General features: G+C 51.1%; 1 protein-coding gene across 10 annotated transcripts; it reads left to right on the forward strand.

The window, feature by feature from the left end:
• The first annotated feature begins 3,952 nt into the window (after positions 1-3,952).
• Positions 3,953-22,725, forward strand: MSANTD2 (Myb/SANT DNA binding domain containing 2). 10 transcript variants are annotated; one of them, XM_017809876.1, is made up of 7 exons: positions 11,372-11,842; positions 11,918-11,964; positions 12,076-13,417; positions 14,014-14,056; positions 14,671-14,929; positions 16,644-16,704; positions 21,761-22,725. In XM_017809876.1, exons 4-7 carry the CDS (start codon positions 14,045-14,047, stop codon positions 22,611-22,613), a joined length of 1,185 nt encoding a protein of 394 aa, XP_017665365.1. In that variant the 5' UTR covers positions 11,372-11,842; positions 11,918-11,964; positions 12,076-13,417; positions 14,014-14,044; the 3' UTR covers positions 22,614-22,725. The 10 variants fall into 10 exon arrangements, 9 of the variants coding, with proteins under 9 accessions (XP_017665362.1, XP_017665363.1, XP_017665370.1 ...); XM_017809878.1 differs by having other exon boundaries at positions 13,335-13,417; positions 14,011-14,056; XM_017809879.1 differs by having other exon boundaries at positions 11,826-11,842; positions 13,288-13,417.
• Positions 22,726-24,425: the final 1,700 nt, after the last annotated feature.

Raw genomic sequence — 24,425 nt, forward strand, 5'->3', positions numbered from 1 at the left:
TGTCTGTCCTCCACACCTGGCAGGCGCAGGAGGCCAGTGGGTCGAGGTCTCCTCGCGGGCATCCCAGCCCGCCTCATTACCGGCATCTTCGGGAAGCTGGAGCCCGTGTATTCTCGAGATGAGCGGCTTGGGGTATATTAACATCCCATTTCCACCTCTTTAATATAGAGTTTGTCGAGATCATTTATCAGCCGAGCCTCCCTTCAGGGCCAGGGGAAGCCGGGCAGAGCTCGGCAGCTGGGTCACGGCGAGAGGCGAGGGATGCTCATCCCCGAAGGAAGCCGGCTCCGGGTTTAACAGGTAGTGGCTCATGTGCGAATCGCTAGTTTGGGACCGCCACATCATTGGGAAAGGCTCTATCAAAGCTGGGCTTAATTGGGTGGAAGGCTTGTTTGCATGGCCGCTAATGGGGGATCAGAGGGCCGGGGACCCAGCGCTGACGGCCTCACAAAGGCAGGCAATTACTTGCTTGTCTGCATTATGTATTAACCCATCTGGGGTCGGGATATTGGCTTTGAAAGGGAGACAAAGAGGGGGGCGTGCCGGTAACCCCCGCGCCGAATCAGCCCGCCTGGGTCCCCTTTGTGCAGCGGGCAGGGCAGCTGGATCGGGATGCAGGCGCTCAGGATGCTGATGGGCACCGGCGCACGGCAGCAGGGCGCTGCCTCGCTCGGCATCCCCGCGTCCTCCCCAATATTGCATCGAGCGTCTTTTCTCGCCTTTCATCAGTTTCCTGCCCACGGCCACGTCTCAGGATAATTGCAGCTTTGGCTTTAATTAGCCACCGTCGCCATTAATAAGTTTATACTTCTTTTCAGCAGCGTATTTTGGCGGCAGGAGGTTAATTACGAGCAGGTCAGTAAATTGCAGAGCACACTGCTCTGGCTCTAACGACCCGGCCGCTCGGCTTTTTGGCGGAGTTTTAATTATCTCTATTGAATTGGAAGGTTGACTGGAACAAGGTGGTGGGGGAGTGTTGGGGACCAGGGTGGTGTTTCCCCACTGCTGCCCCAAGCTCCTTGTCCTGCCGTCCGCGCGTCCCCCGGTGAGCTGAGAACGGCCACAACTCATTGCATGGGTGAGCCCTGACTGAGAACGACCACAAACCATTTCATGGATGAGCTCTGGTTGAGAACGCCCGTAACTCGTTACACAGGTGAGTCTTGGCTGAGAACGACCCCAACTCATTGCACGGGGCAGTCTTGGCTGAGAACGGACACAATTCGTCGCACAGTTAACTCTCAGCTGAGAACACCCACAACTCATCGCATTGGTGATCCCGGCTGAGAACACCCACAATTCATCTCACAGGAGAGCCCCAGCTGAGAACGTCTACAACTCATCGCATGGGGCGATCCTGACTGAGAACTGCCACAGCTCATGGCAGGGATGAGCCTCGGCTGAGCACAGGCACAGCTCATGGCAGGGATGAGTCTGAGCTGAGCACAGGCACAGCTCATGGCAGGGATGAGTCTGAGCTGAGCACAGGCACAGCTCATGGCAGGGCTGAGTCTGAGCTGAGCACAGGCACAGCTCATGGCAGGGATGAGTCTGAGCTGAGCACAGGCACAGCTCATGGCAGGGCTGAGCCTCGGCTGAGCACAGGCACAGCTCATGGCAGGGATGAGCCTCGGCTGAGCACAGGCACAGCTCATGGCAGGGATGAGTCTGAGCTGAGCACAGGCACAGCTCATGGCAGGGATGAGCCTCGGCTGAGCACGGGCCCAGCTCTCTGCAGGAATGACTGCAGAGGCGATGTGATGCGGGGTGGGGTGAGGGGGGCCCCCCCTGCACGCCCCCCGTGCCATTAGCCCGCGGTCAAATGGCGCTGCCGGGACGCGGGGCCGCATCGCAATCAGCTGCTCCAGGGCCCTAATGGGTGTTCAGGCCCTAATTAACCGCCACCCTCATTTGCATCCGTCCCGCCACCCCCCCCTCCCAGGCCTCTAATTGTGGTCTGGTCAGCTCCGCGGGGCTCGGGGATGGGGGTGAGCGGGAGCGCTGGCAGAGGGTGTGGCAATCTGGGGGACACCCCAGCAGTGGGAACACCTCCCTGGGGACCCTGCTTTGGGGACACTTTGGGGACCCTTTTGGCACGGCCAGTGGTGGGTGCAGCCCCCTGGGGACACACAGCAGGGCTGGCAGCGGAGACATCCCTTTGGGGACGTGCCACAGGGGCGGCAGTGGGGATACATCCCTTTGGGGACACAGTGGCAGCGGTGACATCACTTTGGGGACACTCCACAGGACTGGCAGTGGGTGCAAGCAAACCTTTGGGGACGAGGTCACAGCAGGGACATCCCCTCGGGGACATGCCTTTCGGGACATGGTGGCAGCAGATGTATCCTTTTGGGGACGTGATATGGGGCTGACATTTGGGACGTCCCTTTGGGGACGCGCTGGCAGTGGGGACACCCCTTTGGGGACACACCAGCAGTGGGTACGTGCCACAGCGGTGACGGTGGGTACAGTACTTTGGAGACATGCTGGCAGCAGCGACAACCCCTTGGGGTTGTGGTGGCGGCAGGGACACGCCAGCGGTGGGGACACCCCTGTGCGGACATGCCGGCATTGGGGACCTCTCTTGCGGACGCTCCCTGGGGACAGCAGCCGGGGACAAAGAGCCCGCCGGCCCCACGCCCCCCGCCCGGTCGGGGTGTGTGTGGGGGGGTCAATGCTCCCCCTACCCCACCCCCCGCAGCCTCGCGCCGCAGCCAGCCCCTAATCCCGCTAATTAGAGGGGGATAATTACAGTCCTGATCGCTCCGCGCCGCGCTGCGGGCAGAGACGGGCAGGGACAGGGACAGGCAGAGGCAGGGGGATGTCCCCGCTCCAAATCCTGCCGCCCCCACCCCCACCCCATTTGTTTAACCAACACGGCCCTAATTAAAGCGTTTAATTAACCAGCCCAGGCGGGGATCCCTAAGGACCCCTCTTAACCACCCCCCTTGGATGATGGGAGCTTTTGGGGGGGTCTGGGGAGGTCGAATCTCCCCGACGCTCGTTAGTCTTGGCTTAACGAAGAGTTGGGGCGCAGCTGGGGTGTGTCCCCCTCCCTCCGCGAGCTGCCCCTCGGCTCATCAATCACGGCCACCGTTAATTGAGGTGCGGGGGCAGCGGGACCGGGGGCAGCAAGCTGTGGGGGAAGAGGGGTCCCTGGCCCCCCCCGAAAACGGGGGGAGCCGCGGTGCTTCGGGATGCTCAGCCCCCACGCTTCAGGGGTGCTCGACCCCGGGGTTAAGGGGTGCCCAGATCGGGGGGGAGGGGGGAAGGGTTGATGCTCAGACCTAGAATTTGGGGCTGCTCGGCTCCCACTTTTGTGGCTGCTCAGCTGCAGAATTCGGGGATACTCAGCCCGGGAGAGGGAAGTCAGCTCCGGTACGACGGGAATGCTCAGCCGCGCACTTGGGATGTTCAGCCACTGGACTGGAGGATGCTCAGCCCCAGATTTCAGGGTGCTTAGCCCCAGATTTGGGATATTCAGCCCCACATTTGGGATGTTCGGCCCCACATTTGGGGGTGCTCAGCCCCAGGCACTGCAGGGAAGGCTTTTGGGGTCCCAGTCCTTGGGGGTCTCTGGGGTCCCTACCCGGGTGGGGACCAGGCCACGCCCATCAATGAGGCCACGCCTACAATGAGGCCACGCCTATACATGTGATCACGCCCATTACGTACGCGCCCACTCGTGTGGCCCCGCCCATCGCGCAACCCCGCCCACTGCCAACCAGGTCCCGCCCATCCACGCCACGCCCTCTCTCACTACCACGCCCACAACAAACCACGCCCCCAGCCTCCTCCCCTATTTCTATGACCACGCCCCCTGTTGCAGCCCCGCCTCCCGCCCGCGGACACGCCCCCTCCCTGCTTTGACCACGCCCTCGGCCCTGCGCTGCCGGAAGCCCCGCCTCTCGGGCGGGGCGTCACTTCCGCCCGCTCGGTGCGCACCCCCATCATGGCGGCGCCCTGCGGCTCCTCGCAGCTCTCGCCGGCCGAGCCGCCGCTCCGCATCCCCAAGATGGAGGTGCTGTCCCCGGGCTCGCCGGGCGCGCTCAGCGACGGCAACCCCAGCCTGTCCGACCCCTCCACGCCCAGCGGCGCCTCCCCGCTGGGCGCAGGGCCGGCGGCCGGCGGGGCCGCGCTGGGCGCCCGCGGCGGGGCCTCGCCCTCCGTTTCTTTCTCGCCGGGCGGCGCCGCCGCCGCCGCCGCGGCCGCCGCCTGCCGCGGGATGTCCTGGACGCCGGCGGAGACCAACGCGCTGATCGCCGTGTGGGGCAACGAGCGGCTGGTGGAGGCGCGGTACCAGCAGCTGGAGGGCGCGGGCACCGTGTTCGGCAGCAAAGCGCCCGGGCCCGCCATGTACGAGCGCGTCTCCCGCGCCCTGGCCGAGCTGGGCTACGAGCGCACCCCGTCCCAGTGCCGGGAGCGCATCAAGGTACCCCGGGGGGGCGCGGCCCGGGAGGGGGGGGCGGGCCGCGGGTCCCTGGGCTCGGCCCCCCCGCGGGTGGGTGAGCTCTGGGGTCACCCCGCCGAGGGATCGTCCCTCAGGGGCTCCCCTGGAAGAGGGGTTTTCCTGAGCATCCTTTGGCCCTGGTGTGGGGCACTGTGTCCCCAGGGCTCAGCCCAGCCCTTGGCCCTGAGCGTGGACCGCTGTGTCCTGGGGGTTCAATCCTGTCGGGATCTCTCCCGCAGCATCCTTTGGCCCTGGCTGTGGGCATCCTCTGGCCTTGGGTTTGGAGGCACCGTGTCCCCGGGGCTCAGCTTTTTGGAGTCTCTCCGTGCTGCAGTTTTCCCAAGCATCCTCTGGGCCTGGCGTGGGTGTCCCCAGGGCTCAGCTCAGCCCAGTCCTTGCCCTGGGTGCAGGGCACCACATTCCCTGCTTTAGCTGCCTGGCTCCCTGCAGTTCCTGGCTGGCATCTCCTGGGTGCCACTTCCCATCTGCTGGGTGTCACATCCCCTGGGTTCACCCCTTGCACCCGCAGCCTCCAGCAGCACCCTTGGGACCTGGGCACTGGGTTCAGCCCCTCAGTTCCTCTGGCATGGGTGGGCTGTGGCAGAATTCCCCTCTCATGGGTGGATACAGTGTCCCAGTCATTCGTGTCCCTGCTCATGGGGACAGCCCCAATAGGACCCTTCCCCTGTTTTTTTGGGGCAGCCCTGGGTCGCCTCCTTTGGCCCTGATCATGGTGGGCACCGTGGTTGACTCTGTCCCCTCACGTATCCCCCAGAATCTTCTGTCCATGAGAGGCTGGCATTGGCTGCTCCCTGAGGCTCCCTGGAGAAAAAGGAGCTCCCAGTTCCCCCAGTCAGGAGGAGTGGCTCGGGCTCTGGTCCCTCCTTTGCTTTGGAGTTGCTTTGCAGGGACCAAAGGCTTCCCCAGCTCTCCTGGAGTGTGCTGAGTCTTCACAGACCCCTTGAGTAATTGATGAACAGCCCCCTGGGCTGCGTTTCACAGAGGGATCTTTCCAGTTCCGTCATTCCCTGGGGAAAGAGGGGCTGGGTTTGGTGCCCGGTTTGGGAGCAGCCACATCCTGCTTTTACAGAGAGAGGGATCATGGATGGGGTGGGAATCACTGTGGGGAGGGTTTGAGTTTGTAAACATGGATGATGTTTAGGAGGGTGAATTAAACTCTCCAAGCTCCCTCTGGCTTTTATTTCCCCTTTCCTGACCCGGGATCCCCCTGCAGCCACCTAAAAATGCCAGTGGATTGAAAAAGTAACGTGTTGTTATTGCTGGGGCTCAGCAGAGCCCATTGTTTCTTCCTTCCTTTTCCCATCCCTTAAATACACCTGTGCCAGCCCAGCTGGGCTGGGCCTCTCCAGATGTGTACACCCGGTCTGCCTTTGGTTTGCAAAATACATGGAATAAGGGGTGCTACAGCATCAGGAATGCCTGGGAATAAGTGAGAGATTCCCCCTGTTGATCAGAACAACCTGTCCCTGGAAGCAGGTGCTCAAACCAAACCCCCTTCCTACAGAAGCTTTGATTTCTCAGTGTGTTTCCTCATGTCCACGAATTTGCTGCTCAGGGATCTATTTCCCTCCAACACAACCAAATATTTTTGGAGAGGAATGTTGCTGCACTGCAGACTGTCTCGGAGTGCCTCGATTTCCTGGCGGTTTTCAAGGTGCTTGTTTCGTCAGTGTGTGATGGAAGAGTTCCCTGGGGTGGTTTGGCTTTGCCTGATGGTTTTGGGCTGTGGTGGGAGTCGATGCAGCATCTGTCAAGGACAGACCCCTGCCCCAGTTTTGGTCACAGCATTAATGCTCGGGGGGATGCTGAGCAGGCTGTGAGGAGACGTCTCGTTGTTAGGACAGCCCAGAACCGGCTGTTTGGGTTGGGAGGACGCTGTTGGATGGAGCTGGTTGTGGCTGCCTTGTGGCTGGAGCGAGTGTTTGGGTGACTCCCAGCAGTTGGAGCTCCTTGCAGCTGAGGATTCTCCCCCCTTCCCTTCAAAAGTGAGGCTTGAACAGGTCCTTACTACTGAAATGTTCCAGCTTGAAAGAAACCACCAGTCAAACAGCAGTGAAAGGGCACAGGGTGATGTTTATCACCGGGAGCAGCTCTTGGCAGACCTGTTGGATGTTTGTAGACCACAGTACGTCAGGGTGGGCTCTCCTTCAACACCGTGATGCCTGGCTGGGAGTTATCCATGTTCCATCCCTTCCTTATCCATAATGTTCTGTATTTCCATGATTTTATGGGATACTTAATGCCTGTCAGAGAAGGGCAGTGTGAGGCTTTGCTGCTGGATTATAAATGTAAATGGTGCTTCAGACATACCCTGTTCAGCTGACATTATAAATGCATTTTAGATAAGGGCTTGACACTGGGTTCCTTTGGGATACCTGCCTTCCCTGGCCACAGCCAAGTCTTGAGGAGCAAGTTTAGCTGGAAAGGAACAAGTCAGCTTAGAAGCAGAGAGTTTTCCAGTTGTATGGCGTGGATATGTTCCCTCCTAATTCAAACAGGGTGAGCAGGAAGGTCCCACTGCAGATTTTCACCCATCCCTCACCATCTGCATGTGTTTTTCTGCACATCAGCCGCTGGAACGAGGCTGCTGTTGGGTTGGAGCTGCTCTGGAAGGGTCTGTTTCAAATTTAGGGATTCACATGTAACCATTCCAGCAGCTCTTCCTTCAGAAAGAGACCTTGAGTGCGACTTGGTGGCTCCGAGGTCGGTGGCTTGGTGAGCTCAGCAATCAGGAGCCACAGGAGAAGTGAAACATCTTGATTTCTGCCTGTTGCACTCCCAGAAAAGCTGTCCTGTGCACCACAGTTTCGTGTCACACCGTATCCTTAATCCTTGCTTGTTCAGCAGCACGCCCTGACTGTCCCTATGACACGGAGCTCATGTTGAGGAGCCATTCACACATGCTTTTCATCCAGCCCTCCTCCCTGTGTTCCTGAGCAAGGATTTACCCTGGTTTGTCTATCCTGAAACTCATCACCTCCCCACAGCAGCTCATGGAGAGCCCTGTAGTTTTCAGGTTTGACCTTTGGGCCGGGGTTTTCAGGCAGGTGATGGAGTATTTGGCCAAACCCTTGCCAGGATCCTGTGCCCTGCACCTGATGGTGCTGTTTCAGCCGGGCACAGGCAGCAGGAGGTTTGCTGGGAGCTTAACTATGAGAAAATGAGCTCAGGTGAGCTCGGGTGGTGCAGTTGGAGCTGCACAAGGGGCATTTTCAGGCAATAAAGACTTGTTTTGTTTTAAAGGAGTGTTCTTAAAATAATGGGCTCCGGATGTGTTTTCAGAACTGAATTTTAGGCATTTTTTTAAACCCATGGAAGGATTTCTGCTTCTGTTGCTCCCATCTTCACGGAATCAAAGACTCACCCTCCTGATGGCACTTTGCTTAGCTGAGATGGGAAAGTGTTTCAGGGCTGGAAGTCCTCTGGCTGTGGGTGCAGCTGGAGAGCCTTTCCTGAGCAAAGACAAATCCCTCCTTAAAAGTTGCCATTAAAACTAATTTGGGGGCATTTTCAACACGTCGTTTTTCTTCAGCTCCCGCGGAAATGCGAGTTCTGCTTTCACTTTGCCTTTCCCAGAGTCGATGCCAAGCCATTGATTCAAAGAGAAGCAGCTCCAACATCTTAACTGCCAGCTGCAGGAATTCCCAAGTCTTGCTGCTGGTCCCACTTGCCCTGTTGTTGGATTTTCTGTACCTTGAAGAGGCTGGTGCAGAGCTCGGGAAGGACATAGGAACAAAGAGGAGCTGGGACTGCTACGAACCCACATGGAACGGGAAGGGATGGAAAATTACACGTGAATGCTGGGGAAGGAATGAAAAATTACACCTGGCTATCAGCTGTTGGTGTTTCTTGCTTTAAGCAGCGTGTGGAGGGCTCATTTGTAACAGGGCTGTGGTTTTAGCTGCTTTACCATGTGAACTGTCTGTTTGTAAATCTTGCATGAAGCCATTTTTAAGGCAGGAAAAGCTGCTTTAACGAGGCTATCTTAGAAGCAACACCTGCTGTGATCTAGTATGACCTGCTGCACGTTACAGGAGGTTGGATTTCACCCAGAATCCCATCCTTGGGTCCAATAGGGTTGAGTGGAGCTGCTGTCTTTAAATTAAAAGATCTCAACTGGTGGAGCACTGGTGCGTTTTGTAGCAACCAGCCAACCATCCACCTTCAAAGCAGCTTTGCCTTTGGTTTGAGCCTACAAGAAAGATGGAAAAGGACTTTTTACAAGGGCATATAGTGACAGGAGAAGGGGGGATGGCTCCACAGTGTCAGCAGTAGGGTTAGATTGTATATTAAGACAAAACTCTCCCTGGTGAGACCCTGGCACAGGTTGCCCAGAGAAGCTGTGACTGCCCCATCCCTGGAAGTGTCCAAGGCCAGGTTGGACAGGGCTTGGAGCAACCTGGTGTAGTGGATCCCATGGCAGGGATTTGGAATGAGATGAGCTTTAAGGTCCCTTCCAACCCAGCTCATTCTATGATTGTATTTCTTGTGAATGTGGTCTGTCTTCATCTTGAGTTTGTCTCAGTCACTGTCCCAGTAGCTCCCTGGGCTACAGCACATGCAGATGTTTAAGTTACCTTTGGTTCTTTCCTTGGCTTAGATAGATGCAGATGCACTGTGTTTTCCAGGCTAGGTTGTTTCTTCCCTTGAATCCTTTCCCACAGCCCAGCTTCTCGCTGGAGGATCTCACGGGCCCCCGTAGGTGGGAGCAACTTTCTGTTGACATTTATAGCCAGGAAAAATAAACTCTCCAGTGACAAAGAGCAGATTTAGTTGTTTTACTCATTTGTGGGGCTGTGGCAGAGGAGGATCTCAGGGAGATGAGCATCATCTGGAGCAAACCCTCTTGGACCCGCTCTCCTCAGTCGGGGTATTTGTGGAGCACTGTCGTGCCCGTAAGAATCTGGCTGGAATTGCACAGGCAGGATGAGTGTCTTTACAATCCAGTGGCTTGTGTAGCCATGTTGTGTGTCTGTAATAGTCTGGTCTGGTCATTCTGGTACACCTGGGTCATCCACTGCTCGTTCCATGGGTGCAGAATGATTCCCTGAGGAAGCTGGGAGCGAGCTGGTGGATTTATCTTGTTGAGACAGAAACAGTTGATGGTCAGGAAATTGTTGCAGAAGGACAAATTTGCTAAGCTTGAGCATTAAGTCTCATTTTTGAGATTTTTGAACATTAAATCCTAGATTGGGCGCACACAATTTTTTCCTGTCATGCTCTTTGACTATGGAGGACTTGGGAAGGTGTTAAAAATCCTCCTGATTTTTGCACACAGCTTCAAGCACTGGCACACCAGCAGAACCTCCCTCCTGCTGAGTGTATCATTTGGGGCCAAGCAGATGATGCTTTCTGGACTGCTGTGGTCTCACCTGTTACCAACCCTTGACCACTGGTCCTGGTGAACACTGGGGTTCAAGCCCTCTTTGGTATTTCACTTCCAGCTGTTCCTGTGGATTTAGGGATTGCTCTCCCCTGATAACAGCAGAGCTGAAGTGGCATGGACCTTCCTCTAGAGACCCTGAGCCCCAGGATGGGCACAACACACTGCTAGGACCGGGTGGGATGGCAAAGGTTTTAGCCTTCTGAACTACGTGAGGTGTCTCCCTCGTGGTGCTGCCCATGTTGATGCTTTCAGCCACTTGACTGCAGCTTGTTTTGGAGAGGAGCATTTTCCCTCTCACCTGTGGAATGGTTTGTGCTGCTCTTCCTCTTCTGGACAGGCTTGTGGCCTCACTCCATTCATTTGAGAGCAAGGACCAGCAAGGCTTTGAGTCTGTGGTCTCTCGTGACTTGCACAAATGTGACCTCTTGAGTGCTTCTCGGACCTCTTTTGATCCAGGCTGCTGTAGTTTTGGGTTTTCCATAAAAATCTGGTTTTGTGGGTGGTGTGAAGATGCTTGTCCTGATCACAGTGGATGCACGAAACTTCAGGTTTGATTTTAGGAATGAGCTTGTTTCCAAAGGCAAGATAACTTGGTCAGATGTGGCCTTCATCACTCCAAAGTAAGTGTTTGAACAGGTTCTGCCAGGAGCAGGTTGAACCTTACTCAGGCATCTCATCCATTTAGGCTGGATGTCAGGAAAAGGTTCTTTCCTGTCACTTTTCTTTTTCTGTCCGAGAACCAAATCCTTCAGGAAGTCCCTGTGTGTTCAGGTATGTGGGGATACAGCTGAGGCCTCGCTCTGTGGTGCAGAGCATGGTCCACTGTGACGGCTGGTGTGACCCCAGTGCTGTGCTGGGGCAGATGTGCTCCAGCTGTGGGGCTGGAGCCTTTGCAGACAAGGCTGCAGCAGCTCCTGGGGCCCACGCTGAGCTCTCAGGGGGCTGTGTGTGTGCAGGGCTCTCGTGTTCTGCAGAGGAGCATTCCAGCTTGGTTCCTCCTGCTGGAGATGTGTCGAGGCTGTCCAGCTGCATTTTGCAGTGCTGTGTGACTTGAGAGTTTGGGGTGCTGCTGTTCTGTTTGTATTTTGGATAAACCACACAAACAGGGCTTCTTGTGGTGATACCCAGTGTGTGCCTTGTGTTCTCCTGCTTTGCACACAGCTTTTAATCTAAAAGCTCTTGAGCTGGAGCTATCAGACTGCTGTCACCACTTCTGTTTCCTTCTGCTCCCGGGAACTCAGGAATGGAGAGTTCAAGACCTTTCACTGTCCCCTACAACCACTCCAGGCTTCAAAAGCCATTTCTTTTGTCCCAGTGTAGTTTCATCTCATGTTGCCTGTGAGTATCCTGGCATGGTGAGGGAGGGAGCTGTTTGATACTGCTGTTCTTATTTTGGGATATAGAGCTGAGAGCTCCTCTCTCCCATTAAGTAAAAGAGCATCTTTGGAGCTGAGTGTTTTGCTGAGCGGTGCTCAGGGCCATAGGGACCCCTTTAGGCTGCTGTTATTCAGCTTAAAGAGATGATTGTGGACACAGCCACAGGCCACCAAAATTGCTCTGCAGAGCCTGTGGTGTCTCCCTGAGTAAGAGCATGTCTCAGCTCAGGGATCTGGAGTTCCTTGTGTTAGACCACCTCAGGTTATGTATAAAAAGCTCACTGTGGTGTGGTTCTCCCTCATTTTTTGCTGGAGGGAGGACTGTGATATCAGCCTTCCTAAAGTCACTCCCTAAGGCTTCTCTGATCCTCATCCTGCAGTTCCTGCAGAGGTCCAGGTTCTCCGGTGGCTTCACTCGTAGAGATGAGGACTCATGAGTTAGAAATGGTGAGAAAATCCACATTGAGCTTTGTGACTGTCTCCTCCTTTGGTTTTCCTAATTATAAATTAAGTGGGGATAATCTGTCTTCGTGTTGCAGGCAGTGTTGCAGAACAATAAGCAAAAGCCTCGATCTCTTCCAGTCTGGGCAGTCACTGGGCAGTGATCAGGTCTGTTTTCAGTTACTTGTCCTACATTTCCTGGTTTCTTGTGTATCTGTATCAATATGTGTATGTGCACTTTAGGAACCACGGAGCAGGAGTTGAGCTGGACACCGGGAGGAGTAGAGGAGGTGCGTAAGACAAAACCAGATCCTAGATCTTGGAGATCAGAATAACCCGGTGGGAGAAAGGTTAAGGGCTAAAAACTCTCCAGGTTTCCTGAAGTCTGAGCAATTATTTAGGTCTTTCCAGAGTCTCTGTAGAAGAGAAGGCTGTGGGGCTTATGTGAAACGAGGCTGACCTGTGGCACTGGGAGGGAACATCAGAAAAATTAGTAGGGACTGCCTGTTGGAGACACTGGGAAGAATCTCCAAGAAGAAAGAGTTAGCAGGAATCTCGATTCTCCAGCAGACAAGACCAAGGAGCCACCAGCTGCTTGGCCATAGGCCTTTTGGTGCTTTGGAAAGCCCCAAATTTGAGATTATCTCCCTCAAATTTTTGGTTATCTGCTGGCAGAAGCAGAGGTAACACACCCAGGTGAGCATCTGGGCAGTATCCCCAAAAGTACTCTGGACCTGCAGGAGTAATGAGCAGTGACACTATTGCTCATTTAGTTTTGTCCCCCCTTTCTGCTTTGCTCCCTTTAGTTATTCCACTAGCCTTCATTGACTTGCTGCTAAATTATTTTCATAGTAAAATAAGCCAGTTTGCAGCCTGACTGAAATAATTAATTACTACTGGGCTACAACCCAGTGTGAGATCCTCCATAGCCCCATCGGTGTTGGAAGCAGAGGCTGAAAATAGAGTGTGAAAATAGAGTGGCTGTGGGTGTCGAGCGTTCCCAGAGGGCTTGGCCAGGAGTAGGGGTGTTTAGGAGACAGTTTGTGTCGCTTAAAGGCTGCTAATAAATTCAGCTAGAGGCTCTAAATCTGTGTTTAACTCTGGTGGATAAGCCAGGGCAGACGCAAGAACTGGGATTTGGGAAATATATTTTTAAGAAGATCTGACTTGGGGTGGATTTTAGAAGGAGTCTGTGAGTGAAACAAGAGTTTGCTCTTATCGCTCGGGCAGTTTGAGATATCACTTGGTGAGATTTGAGCTGAAAGGAGAGAAATTGGAGTGAGGAAACTGAATTTTAGCAAGCAAATATAGCTGTACCTACAGCCTGAGGGAAACCACTTTACACCTAGTGGGTGCTGACAGGTTTCAAGGCCAGGTTTTGGTTCCAGGTTGCTGTAGCCAGTTGTTTTCCCCCCAGCTCACAGACAGAAGCTTAAAATGTGCTGGTGTCCATCCAAAGAGGATCTGTCTGTTTATCCTGAGGTAGCAAAGGCAAAAGTGGGAAGGGTTCCACCTCAAACCACTGTAAACCACTGGTGCCTGTTGCTGCCTGTGTGTTTATATGGGTTGGTTTTTGTTTTGTGTTAATTTTTGTGTGTTTTTGTTTAAAACAGCAGGGTAATACTGACTTGCTGCTTAGCAGTTTTGCTTCTGCTCCCAGGGCTCTGAATCTCAGGAGGAAACTGGTTAGAAATGTATCCCTTTCCTGCTGATGCTGTTAAACCAGCATATGAGGAGCATTAGGTAGGTTCCAGCTTTCTGGAGTCGTAAAAGTTCCTTTTTGGGGAATAAAACTAGTGTTTTTTTGTAATGATGTGTCTGTTACAGTCCTCCTCCAGAAAGCAACAGTACTAGCTCTTCCCAAATTATTGCCTCTCTTGAATTCCAGAGGCAGCTTTGCCATTCAGGTTAGAACCCCAACAATCTAATACATTTCATTTTAAAAAATTAATGTTTTCTAGCACTTTACCAATCCAAAAGCCATCAAGTTCCAGCAAACCTGGGGCCTTTCAAAAGTAGAGCAGCATTAGAATTAAAACCATGTCGAGACCTGCGTATTAAGCTTTAGTTTTTTTGCCCCCAAATAGTTGTATGTTGCTCTGGATTAGGGGGGAAAAGGTGGATGGAACTTGTGGAGCAGCTCAGCCGTTGGTGTGGGATGTCAAAGGGATCACCAAAGGCAGATGAGCCCTTTGCATCTGTGTGGGAGGTTTGGCCCCAGCACTGTTTGAGAGGCTGCTCAGACCGAGCCACCTCAGTGCTGTTTCTTACTTAATGCTTGATATGGAAGTCTGGGAATTGGGAGCATTATTGATTTGACCTCTTTTAAATTTCAGCAGCTTCACAAGAGACAGAGTGAGTTAGTAAGGAATGCAAAAATGTGTAAGTAATATATATTTTTCTAGCTGAAAAGCTTAGGCATATCCATTTTGTACCTTGTGTCTTCTTACCAGAGTAAGGAAGGTTGGACTGTCTTTGCTTTGGGGGAAATCTTTCTCTTTCCTTTCTCTCTCCTCCCTGCTTCCCCCTCTCCAAGCTGTGGGCACAACACCAGCTCTGCTTTCTCCTCCTTGTAGTAGGTGTGCATTTTCCTGGCTGGTTGGTGTCTCTGACTGGGGGGCTCTTGGTATTTTGATTTATTTTATTTTTTTCCCTGCGCCCATAGCACATCTGGGGATTTTATTTTTTTTTTTTTTTATAAGTGGGAAAGAGAATAAATCAGCCAAGTTAAACCCAAGGAACCTGTAGCTGCTACACAACTTGTCCTCTGTTGTAGTAACGTTAATGCCAAGCGGGAACGTCGGGTACATAACGATGCTTCCTGGTGGGTGTAGATTAATTTGGGAGCGTTGCTCGTGAGCGTGGGGCAAATATGACCAGTAGAAATAACCCCCAAGCCCCTAAACTCTGCCTGGCAGCCCTGTGACTGTCTGCAGGTGCCTGTGTGGTCATCCAGCCCAGCACCCCGTGGCTTAACCTGCTTTTCCCTGTCTCAGACCCTCCGCAGGTGCTACAGCCGCGTGAAGGAGCACGGCGTGGGGAAGAGGAAAAGCAGCTACACGTTCGAGCAGCTGGAGCAGGTGTTTGGGCAGGGAGGATGGGACTCCCAGCCCTGCCAGCCCGTCCTCATCAACAGCAGCGGCTTGTACCAGGAGCTGGAGTCGGATGGCAGCACGATGGAGGAGTATTCCCAGGAGGACTGGGGAAACCACAGTCAGGACCTTCACTGCTACCAGACCGGCGAGCAGGAATTGGGTAAGAAATCCCAGCCTGGCACATCTCCAGCCTTGGATTTTACCTGTGCTCGTGCCTGTCTCACACAAATGTGTCTCAGTACCAGCTTTCATCTCTTGTGTGTGATGTCCTCAGGGTGCCAAACACATCCCTGGGGAGAAAAGGGGCAGAAATCCCCCGGTCAGTCAAAAGCAACACGTGGTTCTTGAAGCATTTTAGGGTCAGGACTGGAGTTCAAAGAGCTTGGCAGGAGGAAAGAAGGGCTGTGTGGCCAGAAATGGTGGAGGAGGTGACACCTTCCCTGTCATTCCTTCCTCTCTCAGTTTTACTTCCCGTCAAGGGAAGTAAAATTCCCTTTCAGTGGTACCTGAGTGTTATCACTCAAACACCATCTGCTTAAATTGTGAATAGGGCTTCAACCTGCTGCTGGTGACACCAACAACTATAAAAAAGTGTTGTTCCTTCCTCTATACCCTGATATATTGAAATTAAACATGTTTATATCCAGGCATGTGGCCTTTCTTAAATACAAAAATAGCAAGCAAGCTCACACTTGAGGATTGAGACCTAAACCAAACTCTTCCACATGCTTTTCTTGCCTGAATTATTGCTGTCTCTGCATAAGAATCAGTCTATTAATTAATTTGGAGGTTTAGTTTTTGCTTGTGGGTTATTGAACTTTGTTAAACAGAGCGAGGTGCCACATTCCCAATGGAAAATGCACACCAGTCTGAGCAGTTCTGGGAAGAAGTGGCTTTCTTTAGGCTTATTTTTCCCTCTTGAGCCACTGCTCTTATGTGTGTGTGTTCCTCCCTTGCCTGAGCACAGGAAACTTTAAGTTGATCAAATTCAATGGAGTTGCAAGTGAAGAAGGTGAATTAGATAAAGGCTTTTTTCCCCCCACATTTGTAGGATGAAAGAGGGAGAGGAGATGCAGTCGGGTATGTGTTCACATCTGTGTTTAAGGGACTGGTGAGTCAGGATGCTTTGAAAGAGCCTTAAATCACAGTTTAACATTAAAATTTTCAAGTTGGCTGTTGAGTGCATTCCGGTGCCTCAGACTTCTTCCCTGGGGGATTTAAAAATCAGAAATACGTGGGAGAGAAACGGTGGGCAGAAGAAAACGTTACAAACCGTATGTAAATGACGGCCAGTCCTGTCTGGTTTGCCTTGTTTTGGTGAGTCAAAGCGGGATCTCCTGGTTTGTCACCGCTCTCGGGGCCGTTTGCGTGCGCCGGGGCTGACGATGTCCTTCGTGCTCAGAAGCTGTGAGCAAAGCACTTGGCACGCAGCATCTGAATGCAACACAGATGCAGTTCTGCTGCTGCCTGTCTTCAGCTGTGCCATTGGAAGCAGAATTGCCTTTTTTCTCTCTTTTTCCTAGTTTTTTTCCTATTTTTTTTCCCTGTTTCTTTAAACAATGCAGTTTGCGATTCAGTCGATTTGTGATTTAACAGCAGGGGTTGGAGCCTTGTCCTTGAAAGGTTTTGCACTTGCAGGGAGAGATTCAGATCTTAACTGACAGCATCCCTTCCAAGTTAAAGAAAAACCAAATCAATTACAGAGGGTTTAGGATCTGGAACTGTCTCGTGCAGAACTCCAGCAGACCGCCTGGCTTAGGAAGCAACTCTGATTTGTTTTTTATTTAATTTCAGCCTCTGGAAAAAAAAGAAAAAAAAAAAGCCCTAAGTGCATTATTTAAAATATAATTATGTGTTGGAATTTTACCTTTCAGATGAAATGCCTACCACAAAAAGAACATTAAAGATAAAACAGGAGTCTTCAGAAGACGCGCAGTAAGTAGTTTATGAATGTTTTACCCTGGAATGTGTTTCCCTGGGGACGTTGTGCAGGAGGGGAGGATATTTGAAACTTCTGATTATAATTATAAATACATTGTGCAAGACTATTCATACAGTTGAATCTGCTTTATGCATTATTCCCGTTACCTCAGAACAGCTGAAAAGCTTCGCAGCTCTGTTTCTCCTTGGCTTTGCCGTTCAGCACACGAAACGAGGCTTACTACGTGGATGCAAGGACTTAAACCACGGATAAAATCCACAAGAAAAGCTCCCTTCCTCGGTGGGAAGGCATGCCAAAGCTTGGGAGCCTTTTATTTTCATTTTTATAACTTTCCAGACCTTATTTGTAACCTTTTGGCTGGGTTTAATGTAGCAAACACTGGAGCGTTCTGGGCGCTTTGAGCACGCGGATCCCCCTCGCCAACAATAACACGGAGCATTCCCAAAAATGAAAGGAATTGTGCTGGATTTACTCCATCCAGTGCTGCTTTCTGCCAGTCTTTAGGGTTGTAAAACCCGCGGGGAGGTTGTGGATCCATCTGTGGGGGTAGTGAGCCACAGCAGCCGGGCTCACAGACCCTTCAGGGCGTGTTCCACACGTGAGCTCCCCCACCGAGATGACTTGTAGTCATCTGGAGTCAGTCGGGGGTTTTCCATGGTGGAAAACGAGCTCCTGTAGCGTAGGAGGTCACCAGCACTGGGAACAGCAGCTGAGCGTCCCTGGTGAGTCACACAACACAGGCTTTGTGCTGTAACTCAACGGAAAAAAAAGTCCTCCAAAACCTGCAAAAAACCCCCGACGTTAAAATACGAATAAAAATAAAATAATTTAAAAAGAAAATAATAAAAATAATTAACAAGAAGCTTTCGTTGTAGTGCCGTAGCTTCATCAAACTTCTCTCTTCAGGTGGATTTTCACGTGCCCAAAGGTGACTTTTTTCTTCACGTGGAGCAAATTCAGTTTAGCAACTCCGGGACAACCTGGAGAAGAATAACGTTTTTCAGCATAAATGTTGTTATTGAACAGTTTCTTGGTGCTGCTCTGGAGTAATTTTGCCTTTAGGGAGCTGCATAGCAAATTAATCATGAATTTTCTGAGGTGAAGGCTTGGACTACCTGAAACTTCTCTTTGAAGTTTTGTACATGGACGGCTGGATTAGATTCTGATAAATTAGACCTTTCAGAGTTTTATGGTCATTTTTTCCCCTCAAATTCCCCCTAAAATGCACTGGAGTCTCTGAACTCTGGAACATTTTGTGGAGTGTGACAGTCCTACGTGCTCAGTGGAAGCTCAAAGCATCTTCCAACCCACAGATTTGCTGAAAGCTGATTTTCCTCTTGTCTGTGAGGGGAAGGAACTTCTAGACTCTGACTTCGTAGGTTAAAAGCAGCCAGGAGTAGTAAGGCTGATACAAAGATAAGATACTTATTTGTTATCTTCAGAAAATAGATTTGCATCTAAAAGCCACAGAAGATAAATAGTTGCCTGACTTTTTACCTCTTTGTGTACATTTTAAAATGTAGATAACTTAGTTCAAAGTTGGGGGACTTTGGTTCATCTGCAGTCTTGGTCAAGTGCAGATTTTCAGCAGAAATAACCTCCATAAAATTGTTCAAATTATCTGATGAACCTTGTGCTGTGCTTTTGGACATGGGGAATCAGAATCACAGAATGATTTGGATTGGAAGGGACCTTAAAGTTCATCCAATTCCACCCCCCAGCCATGGGCAGGGACACTTTCCACTGGACCAGGTTGCTCCAAGTCCTGTCCAACCTGGCCTTGGACACTTCCAGGGCTGAGGCAGCCACAGCTTCTCTGGGCAACCTGTGCCAGGGCCTCACCACCCTCACAGAGAACAATCCCTTCCCAATATCCCATCTAACCCTGCCCTCCTGCAGTGGGAAGCCATTCCCTGTGTCCTGTCCCTCCACACCCTTGTCCCAAGTTTCTCTCCAGCTCTCCTGGAGCCCCTTCAGGCACTGGAAGGGGCTCTAAGGTCTCCCAGCAACCTTTTCTGGGTGAACACTCCCAGCCTGGAGAAGAGAAGACTCTGGGGAGACCTTGAAGCCCCTTCCAGTGCCTGAAGGGGCTCCAAGAGAGCTGGAAAGGGACTTGGGACAAGGGATGGAGGAACAGGACAAGGGGAAATGGGCGGGCTTGGATGGGATATTGGGAAGAAATTGTTCTCTGGGAGGGTGGGGAGGCCCTGGCACAGGTTGCCCAGAGAAGCTGTGGCTGCCCCATCCCTGGAAGTGTCCAAGGCCAGGTTGGACAGGGCTTGGAGCAACCTGGGCTAGTGGAAGGTGTCCCTGCCTATGGCAGGGATTTGGAATGAGATGGGCTTTAAGGTCCTTTCCAGCCTAAACTGTTCTATGAGTCTGTGACATACGAGGACTTCCCATCTTTCCAGTCTCACCTTATTTTTGGCGGTGTAGGAAGCAAAGGGCAATAGGTAACCCATGTCCACATCCCATGCTCCATCAAGATGCTCCTTCCCTGCAGTAGCTTTGCTGTTGCCTCCCCTTGGCACACTGCTGCCTCCAGATAAACTGTTTTGAAAAGTGAAATGCTGCTTCAAGACTGTTCCACTGTTTTGAGTTGATTTGAGGAGCAGTTTGATTCACTGCGGGCATTGGGAGGATGAAAAGCTCGTGGAACTCCACTGAAAGCAGCTGTTCTGACCCCTTTGAAGTCTGCTTGGTTTGGGAACAGCGCCTTGGAACAAACTTGCCCCGACTCTTGTCTCCAGTCTTTTCCTCATTTGAATTGCAGAAGCTTCCACGGAGGAAGAAACACAGATCCCAGACTCCAGCAGGGAGGTGGTGGTTTGAGGACAGGGGAAAATCCAGCTCTAGGGCACCTTCTGCAGCTGACAAGTGAGTGCAGCTGACAAGTGAGATTGCCCTGAGATACACGACAGGGCAAACCCTCTGCTCTCCTCCCGTTTTTATCATGAAAAGTGAATAATATTAGCGATATAAATAAAACAAATACATAAATGCATATTAAAGAAATAAAATAGTTCAACAATTGACAATTAAAATTTAATACTAAATAAATAAACAAACAAACAAATAAATAAATAAATAAGTTACTGCTTATGATACCTCTGCTTGACGTGGAGGTCCCGGATAGAGCCTGGAATGTGAAGCTCAGCTGAGCCGTCGGGTCCCAGCGTAAGGGAGGAGATGTTATAACTGAAAGGCAAAACTCCTTAAAATTCCTCTTTCCCTGGTTTCCTCTATGCTGGAAGCGGTGAGTTCCCTGTGGAAAGCCTTTCTCTGCTGCCTGAGATCCCCTCTCATGGAAAGGCTCCTGTTCCCCACAGGAGCAGTCGGAGTGACTAATGCACCGGAGCTCCAGCTCCGGATTGTGCCGAGCTAAACTGAATATTTATAGTGCAATTAATAAAGGTGGGGGCTTTGCTTTCGGTTCCTCGCTCTGTTCCTCCGCTGTTGAATGAAAACCTGCCCACGCCGTGCTCTCCTGGCTCTGCCTGGGATGGGAATCCGTGTGCAGCTGGAGCTCAGCTGCCATCGGGAGTCGAGCGCGCGCGTGCCGGCGGTGAGGCACCGCGCTGGGCTCCGGCACTGCCCTGTCCCCTTGTCTGTCCCGTCCCCTTGTGCCCAGAAGGTGAATTTGCACCTCCAAAAGACATTTTTCAAGGGTGGCAGAGCAACAGGGAAGCCTCAAATCAGTGTTGCCGCAGTGTCTGTGTGTAAATGGAAGTGGATTTGGGGTGAACACGTGTTCTTCTTGCCCGGGATTTTTCTCCGTTGCTGCCAGGCAGTGGAACTGATTCCTCAGGAATAACTTGCAGTAAGAAACAGGATTTTGGTGGCAATGGAACAGGCATTTTTGAGAACCTCTGGCCCAAACACAGCTCTGCTTGCCCAGCCTGTCCCTCCTCTGTTCTCTAGAAACTCAGTTATGCGCTAGCCATGGCAGAGATGTGCTTCCCAAAATGCCTTTTAAGGTCTATCCAGGAATCTTCTGGCGTGGTTGGTGCTGCAAATTCTTGAGGAACTCCCAGGGCAGAGGGAAGTTTCTGCCCCACAGAAGAAAAGCATTGTTGCCTGGTACAGTTTGTATTCCTGGTGGGGTTTGGGAGGAGCAAAAGTCCTCTTGGGAATGTGGTGACCCCCCAGTTCTGGTTTCCAGACGTGGCACAATGGATAAAAGGAAGGAGACTTGCATGGACGTTCTGTTTGTTGGACCAAGAGAGGCTTCTCTGATAGCAAACAAGTTGCATTATCTTCCTACACCTTTGGTCATAGGACAATAACTCCTCAGATTAGGAGTTCTCCCTGCCAGCTAATTACACCCTGATGGTCTCATTCATCCCAGAGGAAGCTGCTCCAGCTCACCACAGGTGCACGTGGATGCTCTCTGCCAGTGTCAGCCACTCCATGGAACCTCACTACTGGGAGTGCAAATAGCTCTTTGGGAGCATGGGGATTTTTTAATTGCCTATCCAGAGGAATTCCCACTGTTGATCCCACAGGATCGAGAATGTGTCTGGGTGTATCTTCTACTCCAGGGTGTTGGTCACTTGAGCCATGTTTCCATCCCAGCACTGGGACCGAGCCCTTTGGAGCAGCTTGATGCTTCCATGGGGGTTTTTACAATTAATAGTCCTGTTTGCTGGCATTACTCTTGGGATAACAATGAGGTGGAAGCCTTTGGAGTGGCAGTTGTAAATTGGGGATGCAGCACATGGACCACGTGGCAATGGAAAGAATGACCCAGTAATTAGGTGTGGTTTTATTCAGCAATGCCAGACACATGTTTCCTTGGAGCTGCCTTGATGTTGGGAGGAGTTTGGGTTGGGCTTGTTTTGATTTTGCCAAGATTAATTAAAAAAATCCCCCAAACCCATCAGGGGGTTATTTTAGTCCATAAACTCCCCCAGCAATATTTATAGTAATCGTAAAAATCAGCTGAGAAAGCCGATTGAGATTAATGTTTTCCAAAGATCGGTGTTTTTGCCGGGATGGTTTTCCAGCTCTGACGCCTTTATCCTTCTCTCCCTCTTCCTTAATCTCCAGGAAGCGTGACGTCATGCAGAACATTATGCAAATCTTGGAGTCGGTCCAGTTGAAGTGGGAGCTGTTTCAGAGCTGGACGGACTTCTCCAGGCTCCATCTTTCTAACAAACTGGCCATTTTTGGCATCGGGTACAACACCCGCTGGAAGGAGGATATCCGTTACCACTACGCAGAGATCAGCTCCCAGGTCCCCCTCGGCAAGCGGCTCCGGGAATACTTCAACTCGGAAAAACCCGAGGGTCGGGTGATCATGACCCGAGTGCAGAAAATGAACTGGAAAAACGTTTACTACAAATTCCTGGAGATCACCATCAGCGAAGCCCGATGCTTGGAGCTGCACATGGAGATCGACTGGATTCCCATCGCTCACTCCAAACCCACCGGGGGGAACGTGGTGCAGTATTTATTGCCGGGAGGGATCCCCAAAAGCCCTGGCCTGTACGCCATCGGATACGAGGAGTGCCACGAGAAGCCCCCCTCCCCTCTGGCCGAGCACCGGGCGCCTGACCCCAGCAATGAGACTCCAGGGGAGCTGGAGGTCCCCTCTCCGCAGGCCTCCCTCCGGGTGGATATGGAATCCGCCCGGATTATCTATTGTTACCTTGGCATCGCTGAGGTCCGGACTCTCCAGCAGTGCCTGTTTTTACACTTCCAGGCAAACACCAAAACCTTCAGCAAAGATTGGGTCGGGATCAACGCCTTTTTATCTCAGAACTGCGTCGTAGAGCCCGGCGTCTCGCCCAAATCCATCTACATCAAATTTGTGGAAGTGGAGAGGGATTTTCTGTCCGCCGGCTCTTTGGTAGAGTGCCTGGAAAAAGCCATCGGGTACCCCTTAAAATTTAACAACTGAGTCTCGTCCTTCATAAGGATCAGGGCTTTTCCGCCCCATTTTCCATCTCACTCGGATCCTGTCCGTTCACAGCCGGGCGCGTCGGACTTCCCCGCGCGTTGGGGTGCGCGGAGGCTCGCGCGGCGCTTCCCACGCGCCGGGCCCGGCTCTCCCCGCGCCGGCCGGTTTCCCGCGGGAGCGGCGCGGCAAGGAGGAGCCCCCGGCCCGTGAGACGGCGGTCGGTACATTCCACACGGGACGAGCTCGCGCACGCGGCGTTTTCGTACGGAAACTGGGGGTTTGGTCTTTCCTTTATTCCACGGTGTCTCATCCGGACGCATCCGTCTCTAAGTGTTATTCTGGATCTGAATCAATAAGCAATAGATAACGGCGAGGGAACCCCCGACGGCCCGGGGACTGTTTTTCAAAGCCACCCTTAGATATCTTGTATATAATTTAGAACTTCACTTTTTTCACCATCGAGTGTTCTCCTCTCTCTGAACAGTGTTGCCTGCAAAGACTTTGGGTTCCGTGACGTATTCCACTTCCTCAGTAGCGTTGCCATATCTGCTTTTATTTTATTTTATTTTTTTAAACATTAAAATAATTCCTGGCCTTTTTAATTTTTTCTCCGTATTTTTTTCTCTTTTATTTTTCGCTTTATTTTTCTCTTATTATTCTCTTTTTTTTAAACACTATTTTCCTCTTATTTATACCTTGTTTCTCTTTTTTCTCATTATTTTTCTTCTTTCTCTGTTCCTCTTTTTTCCTTTCTCTTTTCTTTTTTATTTCTTTCCTTTTCTCTTTTTTATCTCTTTTCCTTTCCTCTTTTTTATCTTCTTTTGTTTAACTTTTTCTTTTTTCTTTTTTTATCTTCTTTCCTTTTTTCTTTTTTATCTTTTTTTTTTTAATTTCCTTTTCATTTTGATATTTTCTTTTTCTTTTGTTTCTTTTAATTTTGGGGGATTTTTATTATTTTTATTTTCCCTTTTTTTCTTTCTTTTTTTTTCTTTCTTTTTTTTCCTTTCTTTTTTTCTTTCTTTTTTTTCCTTTCATTTTGTTTTTCTTTTTTTCTTTCTTTTTCCTTTCTTTTTTCCTTTCTATTTTTCTTTCTTTTTTTCCTTTCATTTTGTTTTTCTTTTTTTCTTTCTTTTTTTCTTTCTTTTTTCCTTTCTATTTNTTTTGTTTTTCTTTTTTTCTTTCTTTTTTTCTTTCTTTTTTCCTTTCTATTTTTCTTTCTTTTTTCCCTTTCATTTTGTTTTTCTTTTTTCTTTCTTTTTCCTTTCTTTTTTCCTTTCTTTTTTTCTTTCTTTTTTCTTTCTTCTTCTCCTTTTGGCTCCCCTTTTTTTTTTTTTCCCTTATGGAGTTCCATAACTCTCTGTGAGAATAACCTGGCAGCTGGGAAAACGTGATGGTTATTTTTTATTATTTGTTTTTTTGTCGACCCATTGCTTATGGATACAATCAAAGCTGTGAGAAGGGGAAGGTGGGGAGGGGGACGGGGCGGGAGGGGGGTGGGGGGAGGACGCATTTATGCCTTTGCAGCGTGTTCCTGGTCCAGCCCCGCGCGGAGCCGCCGGGGCCGGGGGGTTTTATTTCCTGGAGCTCATCCATCGGTGACGTTGTGACATACGATGAATGTGTCGGTCCTAATAAAATCAAGCAAACACTTATGGGCTTCCACACATCCTTCTCCTCCTCCGAGGGGGAGTCTGGGGAGGTGCCGTGCTCTTCCCTGTGGATATTCCCATGAGGGCTTCGTTCATTATTGCAGGAGGTGTTTATTTATTTATTTATTTTGGTGCCGCCAGAGCCAGTTCCTTTCCCTGCAGA

The sequence above is a fragment of the Lepidothrix coronata genome, unplaced genomic scaffold (assembly GCF_001604755.1).
Source record: "Lepidothrix coronata isolate B3197 unplaced genomic scaffold, Lepidothrix_coronata-1.0 Scaffold27, whole genome shotgun sequence".
Lineage (NCBI taxonomy): Eukaryota > Metazoa > Chordata > Aves > Passeriformes > Pipridae > Lepidothrix > Lepidothrix coronata.

What these genes read in the sequence shown, in the direction of transcription:
- MSANTD2 (XM_017809873.1), top strand. Translation starts at nt 3,953, where the DNA reads ATGGCGGCGCCCTGCGGCTCCTCGCAGCTCTCGCCGGCCGAGCCGCCG. An exon ending in AGTGCCGGGAGCGCATCAAG is followed by an intron (nt 4,433 to 14,670) that starts GTACCCCGGGGG and finishes TCCCTGTCTCAG; the next exon opens with ACCCTCCGCAGGTGCTACAG. An exon ending in GAGTCTTCAGAAGACGCGCA is followed by an intron (nt 16,705 to 21,760) that starts GTAAGTAGTTTA and finishes CTTAATCTCCAG; the next exon opens with GAAGCGTGACGTCATGCAGA.